At 39.1% G+C, this 20,944-nt stretch overlaps 4 protein-coding genes across 4 annotated transcripts; all 4 read right to left on the reverse strand.

The window, feature by feature from the left end:
* Positions 1 to 1,646: 1,646 nt before the first annotated feature.
* LOC145224146 (rhamnose-binding lectin-like) lies at positions 1,647 to 4,709 on the reverse strand. Its single transcript, XM_080090579.1, has 9 exons — positions 4,590 to 4,709; positions 4,401 to 4,524; positions 3,743 to 3,915; positions 3,246 to 3,366; positions 3,000 to 3,175; positions 2,814 to 2,940; positions 2,554 to 2,729; positions 2,058 to 2,178; positions 1,647 to 1,968 (listed from the first exon to the last, which is right to left on the reverse strand). The coding sequence occupies exons 1-9, from the start codon at positions 4,639 to 4,641 to the stop codon at positions 1,797 to 1,799; spliced, it is 1,242 nt and encodes a 413-aa protein (XP_079946705.1). The 5' UTR covers positions 4,642 to 4,709; the 3' UTR covers positions 1,647 to 1,796.
* On the reverse strand, positions 4,684 to 7,679 carry LOC145224147 (uncharacterized). The gene is made up of 3 exons (XM_080090581.1): positions 7,196 to 7,679; positions 4,893 to 4,948; positions 4,684 to 4,804 (listed from the first exon to the last, which is right to left on the reverse strand). The coding sequence occupies exons 1-3, from the start codon at positions 7,337 to 7,339 to the stop codon at positions 4,684 to 4,686; spliced, it is 321 nt and encodes a 106-aa protein (XP_079946707.1). The 5' UTR covers positions 7,340 to 7,679.
* Positions 7,680 to 7,911: 232 nt separating this feature from the next.
* LOC145224145 (rhamnose-binding lectin-like) lies at positions 7,912 to 10,937 on the reverse strand. Its single transcript, XM_080090578.1, has 9 exons — positions 10,618 to 10,937; positions 10,429 to 10,552; positions 10,007 to 10,179; positions 9,501 to 9,621; positions 9,250 to 9,425; positions 9,058 to 9,184; positions 8,797 to 8,972; positions 8,324 to 8,444; positions 7,912 to 8,236 (listed from the first exon to the last, which is right to left on the reverse strand). Exons 1-9 carry the CDS (start codon positions 10,667 to 10,669, stop codon positions 8,065 to 8,067), a joined length of 1,242 nt encoding a protein of 413 aa, XP_079946704.1. The 5' UTR covers positions 10,670 to 10,937; the 3' UTR covers positions 7,912 to 8,064.
* A 4,922-nt stretch (positions 10,938 to 15,859) lies between these two features.
* Positions 15,860 to 20,683, reverse strand: LOC145224924 (rhamnose-binding lectin-like). Its single transcript, XM_080091552.1, has 11 exons — positions 20,667 to 20,683; positions 18,869 to 18,907; positions 18,566 to 18,780; positions 18,377 to 18,500; positions 17,955 to 18,127; positions 17,449 to 17,569; positions 17,198 to 17,373; positions 17,006 to 17,132; positions 16,745 to 16,920; positions 16,272 to 16,392; positions 15,860 to 16,184 (listed from the first exon to the last, which is right to left on the reverse strand). The coding sequence occupies exons 3-11, from the start codon at positions 18,615 to 18,617 to the stop codon at positions 16,013 to 16,015; spliced, it is 1,242 nt and encodes a 413-aa protein (XP_079947678.1). The 5' UTR covers positions 18,618 to 18,780; positions 18,869 to 18,907; positions 20,667 to 20,683; the 3' UTR covers positions 15,860 to 16,012.
* Positions 20,684 to 20,944: the final 261 nt, after the last annotated feature.

Genomic DNA, 20,944 nt, shown 5'->3' on the forward strand with positions numbered 1-20,944 from the left:
CCCACCTATTCAATCGGAATTCAGAACGGAAATGAGGCGAAGATTATCAATGACAACACAATGTCTTTTCGAATGATTTCTCCTGGCCTATGCGACAAAATAGGCAGTGTATCATTTCAATTAGATGCAACACCAAGTAAATTTCTTAAATACGTCGGGGCCTTGATAAATCTTGAGGAATATCAAGACACAACCTTATACAAACTGGAATCTTGCTTTTTCATCCATCCTGACAAGTTCTATGCAGTAAGTGTTGACGGCCTTAATTGCAGCTCAAAAGACGCCTTTGCTTTGTTATTTTTGTAGGGATACTTTGCTTTTGAGTCGGTGAACTTACCAAACCGTTACATTCGGCATCAAGGCTACAGACTTAAGCTGCACGTTCAAGATTCAAGTACCCTGTATCGCCGCGATGCAAGCTTTGCTCCAGTGTAAACAGGTAAAACACGTTGGCAAGAAAATCCACACTTGACCAAGCCAAAAATCGAGCCGAAACCACAAAATTTTGTTAAAATAATGCCCGTACATACTGGCCTAAAACTTAGATTTTAAAATGAAATTACGACTTAAATATTGTCCATTGTTAAGTTTAGAGCCGAATTAATCACGTTTTGCCGTAACCAAATCCAGAACATCTAACCAAACCCAAACTGTTCCGAATTATAAGTGCATTTAAAAAATATGTTGCATTGAATTCGGGACAAAGACGCGAAAAAATAGTCTTGAAAACAGAAATGTTGGCCCATTTTATAAACAATAAAAACAAATTTTGTTACAAGAGTTTCGGAAACAGCTTGAGAAACTTAAGTCGCTACTTTTTGACACGATTTTATTGTACAGCTCGTAAGTTACTTAAATCTTGGAAGTTGGTTGGGAACCTATACATAACTTTGGTTTCATTTACAGGATGCTGAAGACCATATATTGAGTTTCCTGCTTATTTTCTTGTAAATAAAATATTCTGCAACCCATTTGTTGTACTTAAGAGTAAAAATTCAAAACAGAATTATCCCAAAGCGATGACTTTCTGGTTACACAGACAGCTTAGTGGGAAATCTTTGCAAAATAAAGAATGCGACAGATAGCTAACATTTTTTACACTGCAACAAAGGTGTAACGAACAGTAACGCTCCGCATTAACAAAAACTTTTTCCACCGTTGCAACCATTGCGCCATAAGTCCATTGTTACGACATAACTGCAAACCTTGCATGTGTTCCTCTTTCACGGTTTCCTTTGTTTCCACACGTGTAGTCTGGTTAGTAATACAACGGTATCTAAGTCAGTGGTATTAGGTTTTGCTGTGGTGGATAATTTATGTTATGTAAGTTAGATAGTTAATTAATGAAGTGCATCTGAAAGTCTGAACTTAACTATATCTTATTCTGCCAGTCAAGAGACTGTAAGGTAGAATTAGCAAAGAAGGCTTGAATTCTACAAAAAGTTTTATGTACTTTGTATAATAGATTTCATTCGGTCATTCCCAAATTTTCAAACCCATGCAGAAAATTGGTCGTTTATATAGGTTTCGCTGTGAATGTGATATGGGGATCAACAAGTGTGCAAGATAATGAGTCCTATTATAGGACTCTTATAGGAATAGGACTCCTATTTGCAAACTTATATATTGCTCCAACTGCGCAAACATTTGATGACATGCAGGGTATGTATTAAAAAACCAACGCTATATCAGTGCGCCATGATGCATATAACGACTATACACTTGTTCAGTAATATATGTGAACAAAAACGAATAATAACACAAGACATTTCGGCATTTTTAACTACTTCACTGCATTAAATACAGTAGTAATACATCTTAATAAGCTTATTTGTTCGTGGGCATGGGTCTCCAAAAACACTGTTGCTGGCAGATAGAACGCAGAAGTTTTGGCCATTGCAATTTCCCTTTAGAACATCAAGGGTTCCAGCTCCAACGCAGTCAGTTGTGAATACGTTTCCAGGACAACTGCAACAAAACAATGGAATTTAAATAGAGTTGTTTGGTTTATAAAAATAAAACTAATCATTACAACAAATTGTTTGCGACTGTCTTACGTATCTTGGTCGTCTCTTCCATAGAAACCGTCAACAACTTGGATAATCTTATTTTCTGGGCATTGAGCTGTTACAGATGCGTGATGTTCACAAGCCACATCTAAGTTAAGTACATTTTGTGCTGCAGAAAATAAAAGAATATGTAAATCTTGAATAAATTGGAATCGACCTTTTACAATGCGCATGTTTCTGATATTACAAAAACAAACGATAAAAAGTATATTTAAGTTTTCACCTAGGTTTTGAATTATTAGACTGAAGCACAGTTAAATTGTCGACTGGACAAAAACAAAAAGAGTCTATAGGCGTTAACTTTAAATTACAGCTTTGGATGATTTGTGTAGTGGTCCGCAGACTTGGTGTTTTTTGAAGGTCCAAACTAAAAAAAATGGAATCACATCCTAATTGTCATTTTAGTGTTATTTTAGTTTTATTGTCTGTATTTGACAAGCATTTTGACAATGACAAAGTCTAAAAGTTAGCTATTGAAACGTACCATTCGGGACGCAGAAATAGTCCAACTTGAGCAGTTTGTTGGTGTAGGGGCATGGATCTTCAAACACTGAGTTGGATGCTTGCAAAACGCAAGAATTTTGGTTCATACAGTTACACTTGATAATATCGTTTGAGTTTTCAGCCAGACAGCATGTTGAGTATGAGTTGCCGGGGCATCTTAAATTTTTAAAATTGAATATATTCAACAGTGCAATTGTGAACTGAAAGAATAAACGATAGAATATTTAAAGAACCACTTACGATTGACCCTCATCGCGTCCATAGAAACCGTACGCAGTGAGGATGACGTCACCACGTGGACACGTCACTGTGACGTCAGCGTGATGTTCGCATGCAAGTGCTTTCTGGAGTTGTATGTCTTGAGCCGCTGCGCCCAAAGTTTATACCATAACGCGATATTTTATGAAAGTTAAACACGAAACTTACCCTTCTTAACGCAGTAGTAATCCATCTTGACAAGCTTGTTCGTGTAAATGCAAGGGTCTCCAAATATGGAGTTGCTTGCTGAGATCACACATGACTGTTTGTTGTTGCAAGTCTGGCGTAATTTGTCCAACGAGCCTTGGGCTTTGCAATCGGTCGTAAATACGTTTCCAGGACAACTGGTTAAACAGAGATATTTACATGGCAAACGTTATCTGCAATCAGTTATGAAAAGGAAATTGGACTTACGTATCTTGGTCGTCGCGGCCGTAGAACCCTTGCGTCACAATAATGACCTCATTTTCAGCACACGTCACAGTGACTTCACCTTTGTGTTCGCAAGCAATTGCTTTGTTAGGCGTGTAGCGAACTAAGACAAAACAAGTTTAACGTTTTTTTTTGTAATCCTGTGAGGCTGTTCAAAGCAGTTGCCTAATGGTCATTGAGAACCAGTTGCCTTTGAGGTTTATGCCCAGATGTCAAACTGAATTGGTGAGGCATGGCTTTTCTGTGTGTCATTTCCAACAAACTGGAGTGCCGTTAGATGGCTACAGTAGTCAACACGGCCTATGTCTTGTCACCAGCTGCACAGATGAGACCTTGTAGGTCAAAACAGTGTGCACTGTCTGCAGCTTACTTTCAATTTCATTTGTTTTAGTTAAAAATGGACACAATAGAACATACCCAGTTGGTACATTATTTAAAACTCAGGCTAATCCGCCATGTCGGCAGAACAGTTTACATACCGCCATCCACACATTTGTATTTCATCTGAATGTATTTGCGAACTCCTCGGCACGGATCTCCGAAAACGCCATTGTTCGCTGCCAATGTGCACGACTTGTGATCCTGACAATTTCCTTTGATAATGTCCAACGAGTCATCAGCAAGACAGTTTGTATTGGATGCAGATCCACATCTAAAATTCATTCGTTTAAATCAGTGGTTCTCAAAGTTTTCATTATTTTTTCAAAACGGTCTCTTTGCTATTAAATCGAGGGCTCGCGGTCCTTGAGCCTGAATGTGTATTTTAGAAAAACGAAAATTGATTGCAGAATTTTAACTAGTTATGCAAAAATACGAATAACAATATTCCAAAGACAGTTTGTGACATCACAGACAAGACACAAAAATTACGATTGTGCGCGAACAATTGCATTTATGTTTGTTGTCACACACAAAGGCTATTGTTTAGCGAGACAGTCCATCTTCAATTTTCCTTTGATTTACACTGATCCAGTGGCACAAACTGACGCCAAATAAGACTATATCATAGGAGTACTTTAACCCTTTCCGCAAAGTTGCTTCACGGACCCGTGAAGGACCGCGGACCCAGGTTTGAGAACCGCTGGTTTAAATGCACCGTTATTGTACACGTGTAAAACAATTTAACCTAGCTCTTACGTTTGTTCGTCCTTCCGTCCGTAGTAGGCTTCCCAAACATCTATTACCTGGCCGCTGGGACACGTCACAGTGACGTCAGGGGAGTGCTCGCAAGCGACGGCTGTTTTCACGTCACAAGATTGAACTGCAACAAAATACAGGCTAAATACAAGAAGTTTTTAATTCAAGATACATGGCAAACACCCTTACCTGCTACAACAAAGCAGAAAATCGTTCCAAGAGCAAATACCAACTTTGTCATTTTGAAGAGTTGACTGTAATACGATAAGTTACAAGATTTAACTCAGGGTTCATCTGCAATATCTCTTCCAATCTTCATCTGCTTATATAGTCTGTGCCGCTGTTGTTTTGCATCGTTAAGTTGAGCGGAGTTTAAACCGACGTAGAGGTTTATTGGCGGACAGCTTTCAACAACATGTGCAAAAAGTAAATATTGCCTCACGTCATCACTTCGCAAGTAAGTGTTTGCTCGTATGTGGTGATTTTTATTACCTTGTAAGCAAATATGGAAACGTTTTTGAAGCAGATCTGGTTATTGGTATCTTTCTCTGAAATAAATACATATTTGTTTTTAGTAACAAATTTGTTTTTTTTATTTCTCGTTGTAGAGGTTTGCAAATATTTTGCGCGACCAACTTTCGCAACGCCTCGGGGTCCAAGTACACAGAAACAACTATATTGTTTAACAGTTTAGTTTGCATTCGACATAATATTTGCGAACACATACATTTTTGCCTTAGCCTTTTCACATCATAGATACCTGAAAATGTGCCTTACAATCTGTCACCCTATTTAACGAGGCGATATGTCAAAGGCCACAGAAACAAAGATTTTAAAAACAGAAATATTTATTTACTTGTGAGAAAGGCAGTCGTAACATGGTTTAATGTGCGTGCTTTTGTACAACGACAGTTCGCAAAAGATGTTATTGTTTCGATTTCATTCAGAGTAGATCGTGCTGAACTTTTGGATCCGAGTTAGGACTTTGATTGTAATAATACTGGCTTCATTCGCGACACTCTTCACACTAGACCACATTTTCGGGATCAAAACTTTAATTCGAATTTAATTTGATGCAGGGGACCCACAATTCATTTAAGGAACACAGCAGAAATGACTACCATGTAACAAAACACACGGAAACATATTTAGTAGAACTGCTAACAGAAGAACTTAGTAGAAAAGTTTGCAAAACATCGATAGATGGCGTAAAGAGCTCAGGTATTTAAATTAGGAATGGGACTGGGATTGCGGGTATAGGGACTAAATTTGACATAAAGACATGGATTTTTAGGTTGGTTTTATTGTTAGAATTATTATGAAACCTTAATCCAACTCTAATAGACCTAACCATCACCATTTTTACACAAATTGCATTTGAAACATTCACGAATGCAAAGCGTTAATATCGGTATTTAACAAACTTGTCTGCTATGAGTTTTTGTGTTAGTAAATTTTCCATATTTTCCAACTAAGTCACACGGCAACATAAATTGAGGCATGATCTCAAACCAAAGCTATACCGGCGTGTCATTGTGCGTATAACAAACACGAGACTGTGGGGCATTGGTTCTTAAAGTGTTCGTCACCGCGCCATGGTGGACATTTGAAAACTTTGGGGTACGGTAAAGATTTCACTGTTTTGCGCCCCGGTTGTGCAGCTGTTTCCGGCTTGGTGATAGTTTTAGGGCAATTGTGTTGCTATGCTTTCTTCCACCAAGTGAAATAAACTCAACGCCGTATCGTTTACTGTCTGGCAATTTTCAAGATAATATTATAGTCCCGATTTTAACAAACTACAGTTCAGCACAAGAAACCTCTATACTAGATGTTAAAGCTTTATAACCAGGATCAATAAAGAAGATTGTCATCATAACGTAAACGCTTTACGCCAGGGGTGGGCAACCTTTGTTACTGTAGGGCCAATTATCAAAATTGGATCGAGGGCCGCACATGTTCATCACACAAAGCGATTTTGCTTTGTTTCTTACCAAATATGCTTAACTACAAGTATAATTCGTATTTGATTCTTCTAGCCACATTTTGCCAGAACGCAGAAAACTAGCATCAGGCACATTAATCAGCTCAAAAATATGTAATAATTGGACTCGTTTGCCAGTACTTTTGAAATCCAAGCGTCTCTGCGGGCCGCACAAGCTTTAATGAAGGGCCGCAGGTTGCCCACCCCTGCTTTACGCAAGGAGCCTAGGTCTTCGAAAAACACTTCTACTAAACTTGATTAAACTAATTTTAATTACAAAACAATTACCTACCCAACTATGTTTTTTAATACAGAATTTCAAGCAGTGTTATCAAACAACTGCCTGCTAACAATAAATGACCAGTAACTTAAATAATGTATTTATGCACTGAATATTCAATAAATTATATGCAACTACTTCCAATTTACCATCCTGTGGACCTCCCAAACAGCCATCATGAACCACTAGTTGTCTATAGACCCCCTGTTGAGAACCATTGCTTCATTTAAGGTTGTGCGGCCCGTAGAGACGCTTGGATTTCAAAAGTACTGGCAAACGAGTCCAATTATTATTTATTTTTGAGCTGAATAATGCGCCTGATGCGAGTTTTCTGCGATCTGGCAAAATGTGGCTAGAATCAAATACGAATTATACTTGTAGTTAAGCATATTTGGTAAGAAACAAAGCCAAATCACTTTGTGTTATGCACATGCGCGGCCCGCGATCTAATTTTGACATTTATAATTGGCCTTACAGTAAGAAAGGTTGCCCACCCCTGATCTAAACTCTCAGAATTCGTTTTTGTCAACTTACTACAAAATCATAAGCACCGCACATGCACAGTTTTGGGTGACGCAATTCTGTTAAAACAATAAAACCTAAACCACATAAAAACTCGCTCTTCAGTAAGCACCTGGCGTACAACAACACTCTTACCCACTCGCAGAGAAAAAACATCTCATCCAACGGTCGACACCCTATTCAAAGCACGTTAAACTGAAAGGCACATTTTGTTGCAATCAGCGTTCCAATTAACCTTCAGGTGAGGTATTTCATTTCAAGGTAGCCTACCATAACCAAATTCTTATCAATTTGGCGGTAGCAATTGATTTATTGTCTAAATGCTGTCAACATTACTTTACAGGGTGTTGAAGACCATATATTGGGTTTCCTGCTTGGTTTTCCTGCTTTTTCTTGTAAATAAATAATCTGCAATGCATTTGTTGTGCTTAAGAGTCGAATTTTAAAACAAACTTATCCTAAAGCAATGACTTTCCGGTTCCACAAGACAGCTTAGTGAATAACCGTTGCAAAATAAAGAATGCCATCAATAGCTAACATTTTTCACAAAGTAACTCTTTTGAATGTTGGATTAAACTTGAGTTTTGAACCCACACAGTAAATTGGACATTTATATAGGTTTCGCTCTGAATTTGCGATACGTATCAACAGAATGCAAAGTAATAAGTCATATATACGTACTAATATCTACCTTTGCAAACTGATACATTGCTACAACTGCAAAAATATTTGATGATATATACAGGATATGTATTAAAAACCAAAGCTATATCAATGCGCCATAATGCATAACGACTATATCAACTTGTTCAGTAATATATGTGAACAAAAACGAATAGTAACAACACAACAATTCGGTCTCATTTATCCACTGTAGTGCATTAAATACAGTAGTAATACATCTTAATAAGCTTATTTGTTTGTGGGCATGGGTCTCCAAAAATACTGTTGCTGGCAGATAGGACACAGGAGTTTTGGCCATTGCAATTTCCCTTTAAAATATCAAGGGTTCCAGCTCCAACGCAGTCAGTTGTAAAAACGTTACCAGGACAACTGCAACAAAACAATGGAATTTAAAGTAGATTTATTTGGGTTTCGAGAAAACTAATCAATACAACAAATTGTTTGCGACTGTCTTACGTATCTTGGTCGTCTCTTCCATAGAAACCGTCAACAACTTGAATCATCTTATTTTCTGGGCATTGCGCTGTCACAGATGCGTGATGTTCACAAGCCACGTCCAAGTTAAGTACATTTTGTGCTGCAGAAAATAATACAATAGGTAAACCAAGAATAAAAAATGGTGTACGTGTGAAAATTACATGAATAAATGTCTTTTGGGGTTTTTGCCGTTCTTTTAAATTATTACATTGTGATTGCCTATTTGAATTGTCGGGCGATAAAATACAAAACAAATTTATGCGTTAATTTTAAATTGCAGCTTTAGATAGTTTGTATGGTGCTCCGCAGACTTGGTGTTTTTTTAAGGCTTAAACCTAAAAAAATATGGAAACCACATGTTAATTTGCATTTTAGTGTTTTTATTTGTATTATTGTCTGTGTTTGGCAATCACCTCGGCTTTTACTAAGTCTCAAAGTTAGTTACTACGAACCGTTTGGGACGCAAAAATAGTCCAACTTGAGCAGTTTGTTGGTGTATGGGCATGGATCTCCGAAAACTGAATTGGATGCTTGCAGAACACAAGAATTTTGGTTCATACAGTTGCACTTGATGATATCGTTGGAGTTTTCAGCCAGACAGGAGGTTGAGTAAACGTTGCCGGGACATCTTAAATTTTTAAAATTGAATTTATTCAACAGTGCAATTGTGAACTGAAAAGAATAAACGATAGAATATTTGAAGAACCACTTACGATTGAGCTTCATCACGTCCATAGAAACCGTACGCAGTGAGGATGACGTCACCACGTGGACACGTTACTGTGACATCAGCGTGATGTTCGCATACAAGTGTTTGCTGGAGTTGTATGTCTTGGGCCGCTGCGCCCAAAGTTTAAAGCATAACGCGATAGTGTATGCAATTTAAAGCTAAACACGAAACCTACCCTTCTTAACGCAGTAGTACTCCATCTTGATTAGCTTGTTCGTGTAAATGCAAGGGTCTCCAAATATGGAGTTGCTTGCAGAGATGACACAAGACTGTTTGTTGTTGCAAGTCTGACGTAATCTGTCCAAAGAGCCTTGGGCCTTGCAGTCGGTCGTGAAGACGTTTCCTGGACAACTGGGTAAACAGAGGTATTAACATGGTAAAAATTGTCTGTAGTAATGCTCGGAAACTAAAAAGTGTTACACTTACGTATCTTGGTCGTCGCGGCCGTAGAACCCTTGCGTCACCATAATGACCTCATTTTCAGCACACATCACAGTAACTTCACCTTTGTGCTCGCAAGCAATTGCTTTGTTAGGCGTGTAGCGAACTAAAACAAAACAAGTTTAACGTTTTTTGTAATCCTGTTTTGTAAAAGGGGTATTCTAGGCAGTTGCTTGGCCATTGTGAAGTTTTGGTCTTTTGTGGTTCATGCCCAGTTGTGGCATCGTACAGAACTGGTGAATAGGTGGTTTTCAGCCTGTAACTCCCAACAAACTGGAGTGCCATTAGATGGCTACAGCAGTCAACAAGGCCTATGTCTTGTCACCAGCTGCACAGATGATACCTTATAGGTCGAAACAGTGTGCACTTTTTACAGCTTACGTTCAATTTCATTTGTTTTCGTTTAAAATGAGTACAATAGCACAAACCCCGTTAGTAAAAGATTTGAAACACAGACTAATGTAGTAAAGCCAGTAGAATAGTTTGCATACCGCCATCCACACATTTGTATTTCATCTGAATGTATTTGCGCACTCCGTAGCACGGATCTCCGAAAACGCCATTGTTCGCTGCCAATGTGCACGACTTGTGATCCTGGCAGTTTCCTTTGATAATGTCCAACGAGTCATCGGCAAGACAGTTTGTATTGGATGCAGATCCACATCTGAAATATATTCGTTTAAATCAGTGGTTCTCAAACTTTTCATTATTTTTACAAAACAGTCTCTTTGCCATTATCGAGGGCTCGCAAGCCTTAAGCCTGAATGTGTATTTTATAAAAAACGAAAGTTGATTGCAGAATTTTAGCTAGTTATGCATAACAATGATCCAAAATCGCGGATCCCGGTTTAAGAACACTGGTTTAAATGCACCGCTCTTGTACACCGGTAAAACAATTTAACCTAGCTCTTACGTTTGTTCGTCCTTTCGTCCGTAGTAGGCTTCCCAAACATCTATTACCTGGCCACTGGGACACGTCACAGTGACGTCAGGAGAATGCTCGCAAGCGACGGCCGTTTTTACGTCACATGAACGAACTGCAACAAAATACAGGCTAAATACAAGAAGTTTTTAATTCAAGAAACATGGCAAACACCCTTACCTGCTACAACAAAGCAGAAAATCGTTCCAAGAGCAAATACCAACTTTGTCATTTTGAAGAGTTGACTGTAATACGATAAGCTAACAGGTTTAACTCAAGGTTCATCTGCAATATCTCTTCCAATCTTCATCTGCTTATATAGTCTGTGCCGCTGTTGTTTTGCATCGTTAAGTTGAGCGGAGTTTAAACCGACGTAGAGGTTTATTGGCGGACAGCTTTCAACAACATGTGCAAAAAGTAAATATTGCCTCACGTCATCACTTCGCAAGTAAGTGTTTGCTCGTATGTGGTGATTTTTATTACCTTGTAAGCAAATATGGATCTGGTTATTGGTATCTTTCTCTGAAATAAATACATATTTGTTTTAATATGTTTTTTATTTTCTCGTTGCAAGTGTGACCAAATATTTTGGTCATGCACAATTATGTTGTTTTGTTCACTTTGTTTTCCTGATTTTGCACCGTCACGCGCATTTCTTTTCTCTTGTGTTATTTGGTTTGTGGCACGTTGTTAGCATTCCCTTCGTTCGCCTGTAGGGCTACATGGATTGCGCTGATTGGCCTGGAACGCGCTGCTTTACCAATCAGGCACTTACAAAAGCTGCTTCTGCTATGTGAAAGAGGCTTTTTCTCTGGGTGGCGCGTGTAACGCGAGGTGTTGGTTTGAACTACTTTTATCGTGGTTTATTTTATAGTTTTAATAAAGTTGCGCCGCCCAAAATTGAACCAGTGCGCGGTATCTTTGGCTTTGGTGGTGGGCCGTTATTGCAGGGTTCGGGCCCAGAATAATTCCGTAACAAATTGGCGAGCACGCCAGGACCCTGTCACCACCACCCGCTGGTTTAGTTTAAAGAGAAAAGTCAGTTTTTGGGTAGCGTTTTGTTCTTTTGGTTGGATCGAAATTAACCATGTTTTTATATGTTTTATCGCAATCACCGCGTTACGGCGGAAGGTTAAGCCTTTATGACTTTGCTATGCTGTTAGAAACCTATTGTGATCGCGTGAAAGCGCCGGAAAGAGATAAGCAAGCGCTATTGAAGGGCCTGGTTGCTGAAGACCAGTTGGCGTATTTACAAGAAACTGTGCCTGGTCTACAGACCGCACCTTATGAGGCTCTAAAGCGAAGCGCAGCAAGGTTCGATTCTTGGGTCCAGGAAACGCGAGCACGGTTTGTGCCGCCAGAAACGACACCCGCTGTGGTACAAAAGTGTGATATGCCGGTGGAACGTTTGCCTACCGATGAATTCTGCAGACCGTGTGATGTGCCGGTGGAACGTTTGCCTACCGATGAATTCTGCAGAGATTGTGATGTGCCGGTGGAACGTTTGCCTACCGATGAATTCTGCAGAGATTGTGTTGTGCCAGTGGAACGTTTGCCACTTTATGACTTCTGCGGACAGTGTGCTGTGCCGGTGGAGCGTTTGCCACCCGACGAATTCAACGGAGAGTGTGGCTTGCCGCAGGAACTTGTGAGGCTCGATAATCCCTGTGCCAAGAAAGAACCAAAGCGGGGCGAAACGACTCAAATTTCTCGCATTAAGTGCTTTGTCTTGCGATGGCCAATCGACGAACCTAGATTAAGATCCATTTGCTGCCTCAAGAAGGTTGACTGGCTGACGTCTGACTATACTGCGCGCGTCGGACGTTGCGTGAAAGACTGCCTCAACCAGTACAGTTGTTTGTGTGATGTATTCCTCTTCGGAGTTGATCCCGGGTCACCAGTCAACAAGAGACGGAAAAGTAGAAGACGATCCGTGCGGGAACGGTTGAGGTTGAGCAATGGTCAACCTCTGTATGTCATTAGTGAAAAACGTTTATAGGCTGCAGCCGCACATAATGACATATTGCAGCAAACGATTTTAAAGACGTTACAAGAATATTTCGACGCATGTGCGGTCCTACAGGGGTAGGACATATCTAGGCTGGGGGGAATGTGACCAAATATTTTGGTCATGCACAATTATGTTGTTTTGTTCACTTTGTTTTCCTGATTTTGCACCGTCACGCGCATTTCTTTTCTCTTGTGTTATTTGGTTTGTGGCACGTTGTTAGCATTCCCTTCGTTCGCCTGTAGGGCTACATGGATTGCGCTGATTGGCCTGGAACGCGCTGCTTTACCAATCAGGCACTTACAAAAGCTGCTTCTGCTATGTGAAAGAGGCTTTTTCTCTGGGTGGCGCGTGTAACGCGAGGTGTTGGTTTGAACTACTTTTATCGTGGTTTATTTTATAGTTTTAATAAAGTTGCGCCGCCCAAAATTGAACCAGTGCGCGGTATCTTTGGCTTTGGTGGTGGGCCGTTATTGCAGGGTTCGGGCCCAGAATAATTCCGTAACACAAGGGTTCGCAAATATTTTGCGCGACCAACTTTCGCAACGCCTCGGGGTCCAAGTACACAGAAACAACTATATTGTTTAACAGTTTAGTTTGCATTCGACATAATATTTGCGAACACATACATTTTTGCCTTAGCCTTTTCACATCATAGATACCTGAAAATGTGCCTTACAATCTGTCACCCCATTTAACGAGGCGATATGTCAAAGGCTACAGAAACAAAGATTTTAAAAACAGAAATATTTATTTACTTGTGAGAAAGGCAGTCGTAACATGGTTTACTGTGCGTGCTTTTGTACAACGACAGTTCGCAAAAGATGGTATTGTTTCGATTTCATTCAGAATAAATCGTGCTGAACTTTTGGATCCGAGTTAGGACTTCAATTGTAATAATACTGGCTTCATTCGGAACACTCTTCACACTAGACCACATTTTCGGGATCAAAACTTTAATTCGAATTTAGTTTGATGCAGTGGACCCACAATTCATTTAAGGAGCAGAGCAGAAATGACTACTATGTAACAAAACACACGGAAATATTTTTAGTAGAACTACTAACAGAAGAACTCACAGTAGAAAAGTTTGCAAAACATCGATAGATGGCGTAAAGAGCTCATGTATTTAAATTAGGAACGGACTGGGATTGCGGGTTAAGGACTAAATTTGACATAAAGACATGGATTTTTAGGTTGGTTTTATTGTAAGAATTATTATGAAACCTTAATCCAACTCTAATAGACTTAACCATCACCATTTTTACACAAATTGCATTTGAAATATTCACGAATGCAAAGCGTTACTATCGGTATTTAACAAACTTGTCTGCTATGAGTTTTTGTGTTAGTAGATTTTCCATATTTTCCAACTAAGTCACACAGCAACATAAATTGAGGCATGATCTCAAACCAAAGCTATACCGGCGTGTCATTGTGCGTATAACAAACACGAGACTGTGGGGCATTGGTTCTGTGTTCGTCACCGCGCCATGGTGGACATTTGAAAACTTTGGGGTACGGTAAAGATTTCACTGTTTTGCGCCCCGGTTGTGCAGCTGTTTCCGGCTTGGTGATAGTTTTAGGGCAATTGTGTTGCTATGCTTTCTTCCACCAAGTGAAATAAACTCAACGCCGTATCGATTACTGTCTGGCAATTTTCAAGATAATATTATAGTCCCGATTTTAACAAACTACAGTTCAGCACAAGAAACCTCTATACTAGATGTTAAAGCTTTAAAACCAGGATCAATAAAGAAGATTGTCATCATAACGTAAACGCTTTACGCCAGGGGTGGGCAACCTTTGTTACTGTAGGGCCAATTATCAAAATTGGATCGAGGGTCGCACATGTTCATCACACAAAGCGATTTTGCTTTGTTTCTTACCAAATATGCTTAACTACAAGTATAATTCGTATTTGATTCTTCTAGCCACATTTTGCCAGAACGCAGAAAACTAGCATCAGGCACATTAATCAGCTCAAAAATATGTAATAATTGGACTCGTTTGCCAGTACTTTTGAAATCCAAGCGTCTCTGCGGGCCGCACAAGCTTTAATGAAGGGCCGCAGGTTGCCCACCCCTGCTTTACGCAAGGAGCCTAGGTCTTCGAAAAACACTTCTACTAAACTTGATTAAACTAATTTTAATTACAAAACAATTACCTACCCAACTATGTTTTTCAATACAGAATTTCAAGCAGTGTTATCAAACAACTGACAACTAACAATAAATGGCCAGTAACTTAAATAATGTATTTATGCACTGAATATTCAATAAATTATATGCACCTACTTCCAATTTACCATCCTGTGGACCTCCCAAACAGCCATCATGAACCACTAGTTGTCCATCGACCCCCTGTTGAGAACCATTGCTTCATTAAAGGTTGTGCGGCCCGTAGAGACGCTTGAATTTCAAAAGTACTGGCAAACGAGTCCAATTATTATATATTTTTGAGCTGAATAATGCGCCTGATGCGAGTTTTCTGCGATCTGGCAAAATGTGGCTAGAATCAAATACGAATTATACTTGTAGTTAAGCATATTTGGTAAGAAACAAAGCCAAATCACTTTTAGTTATGCACATGCGCGGCCCGCGATCTAATTTTGACATTTATAATTGGCCTTACAGTAAGAAAGGTTGCCCATGGGCGCACCCCTGCTCTAAACTCTCAGAATTCGTTTTTGTCAACTTACTACAAAATCATAAGCACCGCACATGCACAGTTTTGGGTGAATTCTGTTAAAACAAATAAAACCTAAACCACATAAAGACTCGCTCTTCAGTAAGCACCTGGCGTACAACAACACTCTTACCCACTCGCAGAGAAAAAACATCTCATCCAACGGTCGACACCCTATTCAAAGCACGTTAAACTGAAAGGCACATTTTGTTGCAATCAGCGTTCCAATTAACCTTCAGGTGAGGTATTTCATTTCAAGGTAGCCTACCATAACCAAATTCTTATCAATTTGGCGGTAGCAATTGATTTATTGTCTAAATGCTGTCAACATTACTTTACAGGGTGTTGAAGACCATATATTGGGTTTCCTGCTTGGTTTTCCTGCTTTTTCTTGTAAATAAATAATCTGCAATGCATTTGTTGTGCTTAAGAGTCGAATTTTAAAACAAACTTATCCTAAAGCAATGACTTTCCGGTTCCACAAGACAGCTTAGTGAGTAACCGTTGCAAAATAAAGAATGCCATCAATAGCTAACATTTTTCACAAAGTAACTCTTTTGAATGTTGGACTAAACTTGAGTTTTGAACCCACACAGTAAATTGGACATTTACATAGGTTTCGCTCTGAATTTGCGATACGTATCAACAGAATGCAAAGTAATAAGTCATATATACGTACTAATATCTACCTTTGCAAACTGATACATTGCTACAACTGCAAAAATATTTGATGATATATACAGGATATGTATTAAAAGCCAACGCTATATCAGTGCGCCATAATGCATATAACGACTATACACTTGTTCAGTAATATATGTGAACAAAAACGAATAGTAACAACACAACAATTCGGTCTCATTTATCCACTGTAGTGCATTAAATACAGTAGTAATACATCTTAATAAGCTTATTTGTTTGTGGGCATGGGTCTCCAAAAATACTGTTGCTGGCAGATAGGACACAGGAGTTTTGGCCATTGCAATTTCCCTTTAAAATATCAAGGGTTCCAGCTCCAACGCAGTCAGTTGTAAAAACGTTACCAGGACAACTGCAACAAAACAATGGAATTTAAAGTAGAGTTATTTGGGTTTCGAGAAAACTAATCAATACAACAAATTGTTTGCGACTGTCTTACGTATCTTGGTCGTCTCTTCCATAGAAACCGTCAACAACTTGAATCATCTTATTTTCTGGGCATTGCGCTGTCACAGATGCGTGATGTTCACAAGCCACGTCCAAGTTAAGTACATTTTGTGCTGCAGAAAATAATACAATAGGTAAACCAAGAATAAAAATGGTGTACGTGCGAAAATTACATGAATAAAAGTCTTTTGGGGTTTTTGCCGTTCTTTTAAATTATTACATTGTGATTGCCTATTTCAATTGTCGGGCGATAAAATACAAAACAAATTTATGCGTTAATTTTAAATTGCAGCTTTAGATAGTTTGTATGGTGCTCCGCAGACTTGGTGTTTTTTTTAAGGCTTAAACCTAAAAAAATATGGAAACCACATGTTAATTTGCATTTTAGTGTTTTTATTTGTATTATTGTCTGTGTTTGGCAATCACCTCGGCTTTTACTAAGTCTCAAAGTTAGTTACTACGAACCGTTTGGGACGCAAAAATAGTCCAACTTGAGCAGTTTGTTGGTATATGGGCATGGATCTCCGAAAACTGAATTGGATGCTTGCAGAACACAAGAATTTTGGTTCATACAGTTGCACTTGATGATATCGTTGGAGTTTTCAGCCAGACAGGAGGTTGAGTAAACGTTGCCGGGACATCTTAAATTTTTAAAATTGAATTTATTCAACAGTGCAATTGTGAACTGAAAAGAATAAACGATAGAATATTTGAAGAACCACTTACAATTGACCCTCATCACGTCCATAGAAACCGTACGCAGTGAGGATGACGTCACCACGTGGACACGTCACTGTGACATCAGCGTGATGTTCGCATGCAAGTGCTTGCTGGAGTTGTATGTCTTGGGCCGCTGCGCCCAAAGTTTAAAGCATAACGCGATAGTGTATGCAATTTAAAGCTAAACACGAAACCTACCCTTCTTAACGCAGTAGTACTCCATCTTGATTAGCTTGTTCGTGTAAATGCAAGGGTCTCCAAATATGGAGTTGCTTGCAGAGATGACACAAGACTGTTTGTTGTTGCAAGTCTGACGTAATCTGTCCAAAGAACCTTGGGCCTTGCAGTCGGTCGTGAAGACGTTTCCTGGACAACTGGGTAAACAGAGGTATTAACATGGTAAAAATTGTCTGTAGTAATGCTCGGAAACTAAAAAGTGTTACACTTACGTATCTTGGTCGTCGCGGCCGTAGAACCCTTGCGTCACCATAATGACCTCATTTTCAGCACACATCACAGTAACTTCACCTTTGTGCTCGCAAGCAATTGCTTTGTTAGGCGTGTAGCGAACTAAAACAAAACAAGTTTAACGTTTTTTGTAATCCTGTTTTGTAAAAGGGGTATTCTAGGCAGTTGCTTGGCCATTGTGAAGTTTTGGTCTTTTGTGGTTCATGCCCAGTTGTGGCATCGTACAGAACTGGTGAATAGGTGGTTTTCAGCCTGTAACTCCCAACAAACTGGAGTGCCATTAGATGGCTACAGCAGTCAACAAGGCCTATGTCTTGTCACCAGCTGCACAGATGATACCTTATAGGTCGAAACAGTGTGCACTTTTTACAGCTTACGTTCAATTTCATTTGTTTTCGTTTAAAATGAGTACAATAGCACAAACCCCGTTAGTAAAAGATTTGAAACACAGGCTAATGTAGTAAAGCCAGTAGAATAGTTTGCATACCGCCATCCACACATTTGTATTTCATCTGAATGTATTTGCGCACTCCGTAGCACGGATCTCCGAAAACGCCATTGTTCGCTGCCAATGTGCACGACTTGTGATCCTGGCAGTTTCCTTTGATAATGTCCAACGAGTCATCGGCAAGACAGTTTGTATTGGATGCAGATCCACATCTGAAATATATTCGTTTAAATCAGTGGTTCTCAAACTTTTCATTATTTTTACAAAACAGTCTCTTTGCCATTATCGAGGGCTCGCAAGCCTTAAGCCTGAATGTGTATTTTATAAAAAACGAAAGTTGATTGCAGAATTTTAGCTAGTTATGCGTAACAATGATCCAAAATCGCGGATCCCAGTTTGAGAACACTGGTTTAAATGCACCGCTCTTGTACACCGGTAAAACAATTTAACCTAGCTCTTACGTTTGTTCGTCCTTTCGTCCGTAGTAGGCTTCCCAAACATCTATTACCTGGCCACTGGGACACGTCACAGTGACGTCAGGAGAATGCTCGCAAGCGACGGCCGTTTTTACGTCACATGAACGAACTGCAACAAAATACAGGCTAAATACAAGAAGTTTTTAATTCAAGAAACATGGCAAACACCCTTACCTGCTACAACAAAGCAGAAAATCGTTCCAAGAGCAAATACCAACTTTGTCATTTTGAAGAGTTGACTGTAATACGATAAGCTAACAGGTTTAACTCAAGGTTCATCTGCAATATCTCTTCCAATCTTCATCTGCTTATATAGTCTGTGCCGCTGTTGTTTTGCATCGTTAAGTTGAGCGGAGTTTAAACCGACGTAGAGGTTTATTGGCGGACAGCTTTCAACAACATGTGCAAAAAGTAAATATTGCCTCACGTCATCACTTCGCAAGTAAGTGTTTGCTCGTATGTGGTGATTTTTATTACCTTGTAAGCAAATATGGATCTGGTTATTGGTATCTTTCTCTGAAATAAATACATATTTGTTTTAATATGTTTTTTATTTTCTCGTTGCAAGGGTTCGCAAATATTTTGCGCGACCAACTTTCGCAACGCCTCGGGGTCCAAGTACACAGAAACAACTATATTGTTTAACAGTTTAGTTTGCATTCGACATAATATTTGCGAACACATACATTTTTGCCTTAGCCTTTTCACATCATAGATACCTGAAAATGTGCCTTACAATCTGTCACCCCATTTAACGAGGCGATATGTCAAAGGCTACAGAAACAAAGATTTTAAAAACAGAAATATTTATTTACTTGTGAGAAAGGCAGTCGTAACATGGTTTACTGTGCGTGCTTTTGTACAACGACAGTTCGCAAAAGATGGTATTGTTTCGATTTCATTCAGAATAAATCGTGCTGAACTTTTGGATCCGAGTTAGGACTTTAATTGTAATAATACTGGCTTCATTCGGGACACTCTTCACACTAGACCACATTTTCGGGATCAAAACTTTAATTCGAATTTAGTTTGATGCAGGGGACCCACAATTCATTTAAGGAGCACAGCAGAAATGACTACTATGTAACAAAACACACGGAAATATTTTTAGTAGAACTACTAACAGAAGAACTCACAGTAGAAAAGTTTGCAAAACATCGCTAGATGGCGTAAAGAGCTCAGGTATTTAAATTAGGAATGGGACTGGGATTGCGGGTATAGGGACTAAATTTGACACAAAGACATGGATTTTTAGGTTGGTTTTATTGTAAGAATTATTATGAAACCTTAATCCAACTCTAATAGACCTAACCATCACCATTTTTATACAAATTGCATTTGAAATATTCACGAATGCAAAGCGTTAATATCGGTATTTAACAAACTTGTCTGCTATGAGTTTTTGTGTTAGTAGATTTTCCATATTTTCCAACTAAGTCACACAGCAACATAAAATGAGGCATGAACTCAAACCAAAGCTTTTCCGGCGTGTCATTGTGCGTAACAAACACGAGACTGTGGGGCATTGGTTCTTAAAGTGTTCGTCACCGCGCCCTGGTGGACATTTTAAAACACTTGGGATACGGTAAAGATTTCACTGTTTTGCGCCCCGGTTGTGCAGCTGTTTCCGGCTTGGTGATAGTTTTAGGGCAATTGTTTTGCTATGCTTTCTTTCACCAAGTGAAATAAACTCAACCCATTATCGCCTACCGTCTGGCAATTTTCAAGATAATATTATAGTCCCGATTTTAACAAACTACAGTTCAGCACAAGAAACCTCTACACCAGATGTTAAAGCTTTAAAACCACATCAATTACGAAGATTATCATCATACAAACGTAAACGCTTTACGCAAAGAGCCTAGGTCTTCAAAGAACACTTCTACTGAACTTGATTAAACTAATTTTAGTTACAAAACAATTACCTACCCAAGTATGTTCCTTCAATACAGAATTGACAGCTAACAATAAATGGCCATAACTTGAATAATGCTTTTATGCACTGAACGTTCAAAAATTATATGCAACTACTTCCAATTTACCACCAAATATAATTACCATCATGTGGACCACCCAAACAGCCATCATGAACCACTAGTTGTCTATAGACCCCCTGTTAAGAACCACAGCTCTAAAAGCTCAGAAATCTCCTTTATCAGTTTACCACAAAATTATAAGCACCGCACATACACAAGCGTAGTTTTGTGTGAAAAACCACATAAAAACTCGCTTTTCAGTGAGAACCTGGTGTACAACAACACCCTTTTCCACTCACCCCGCACATAAGAAAAGCATCTCATCCAATTGTCGACACCTTATTCAAATCACGTTAAATTGAATAGCAGAAAGGCACATATCGGCGCAATCGGCGTTCCAATTAACCTTCAGGGGAGGTATTTCATTTCAAGGTACCATAACCAAATTTTTATCAATTTGGCGGTAGCAATTGATTTATTGTTTAAATGCTTTCAACAATATCATTGAACAACCTTACTTTCGTTGCGTGGTAAGACAATATGATACTCCATTTTGTTCAATAGGAACCAATGTCTT

Source organism: Phallusia mammillata, chromosome 4, assembly GCF_965637545.1.
Source record: "Phallusia mammillata chromosome 4, kaPhaMamm4.hap1.1, whole genome shotgun sequence".
NCBI classification, from domain to species: Eukaryota; Metazoa; Chordata; class Ascidiacea; order Phlebobranchia; family Ascidiidae; genus Phallusia; species Phallusia mammillata.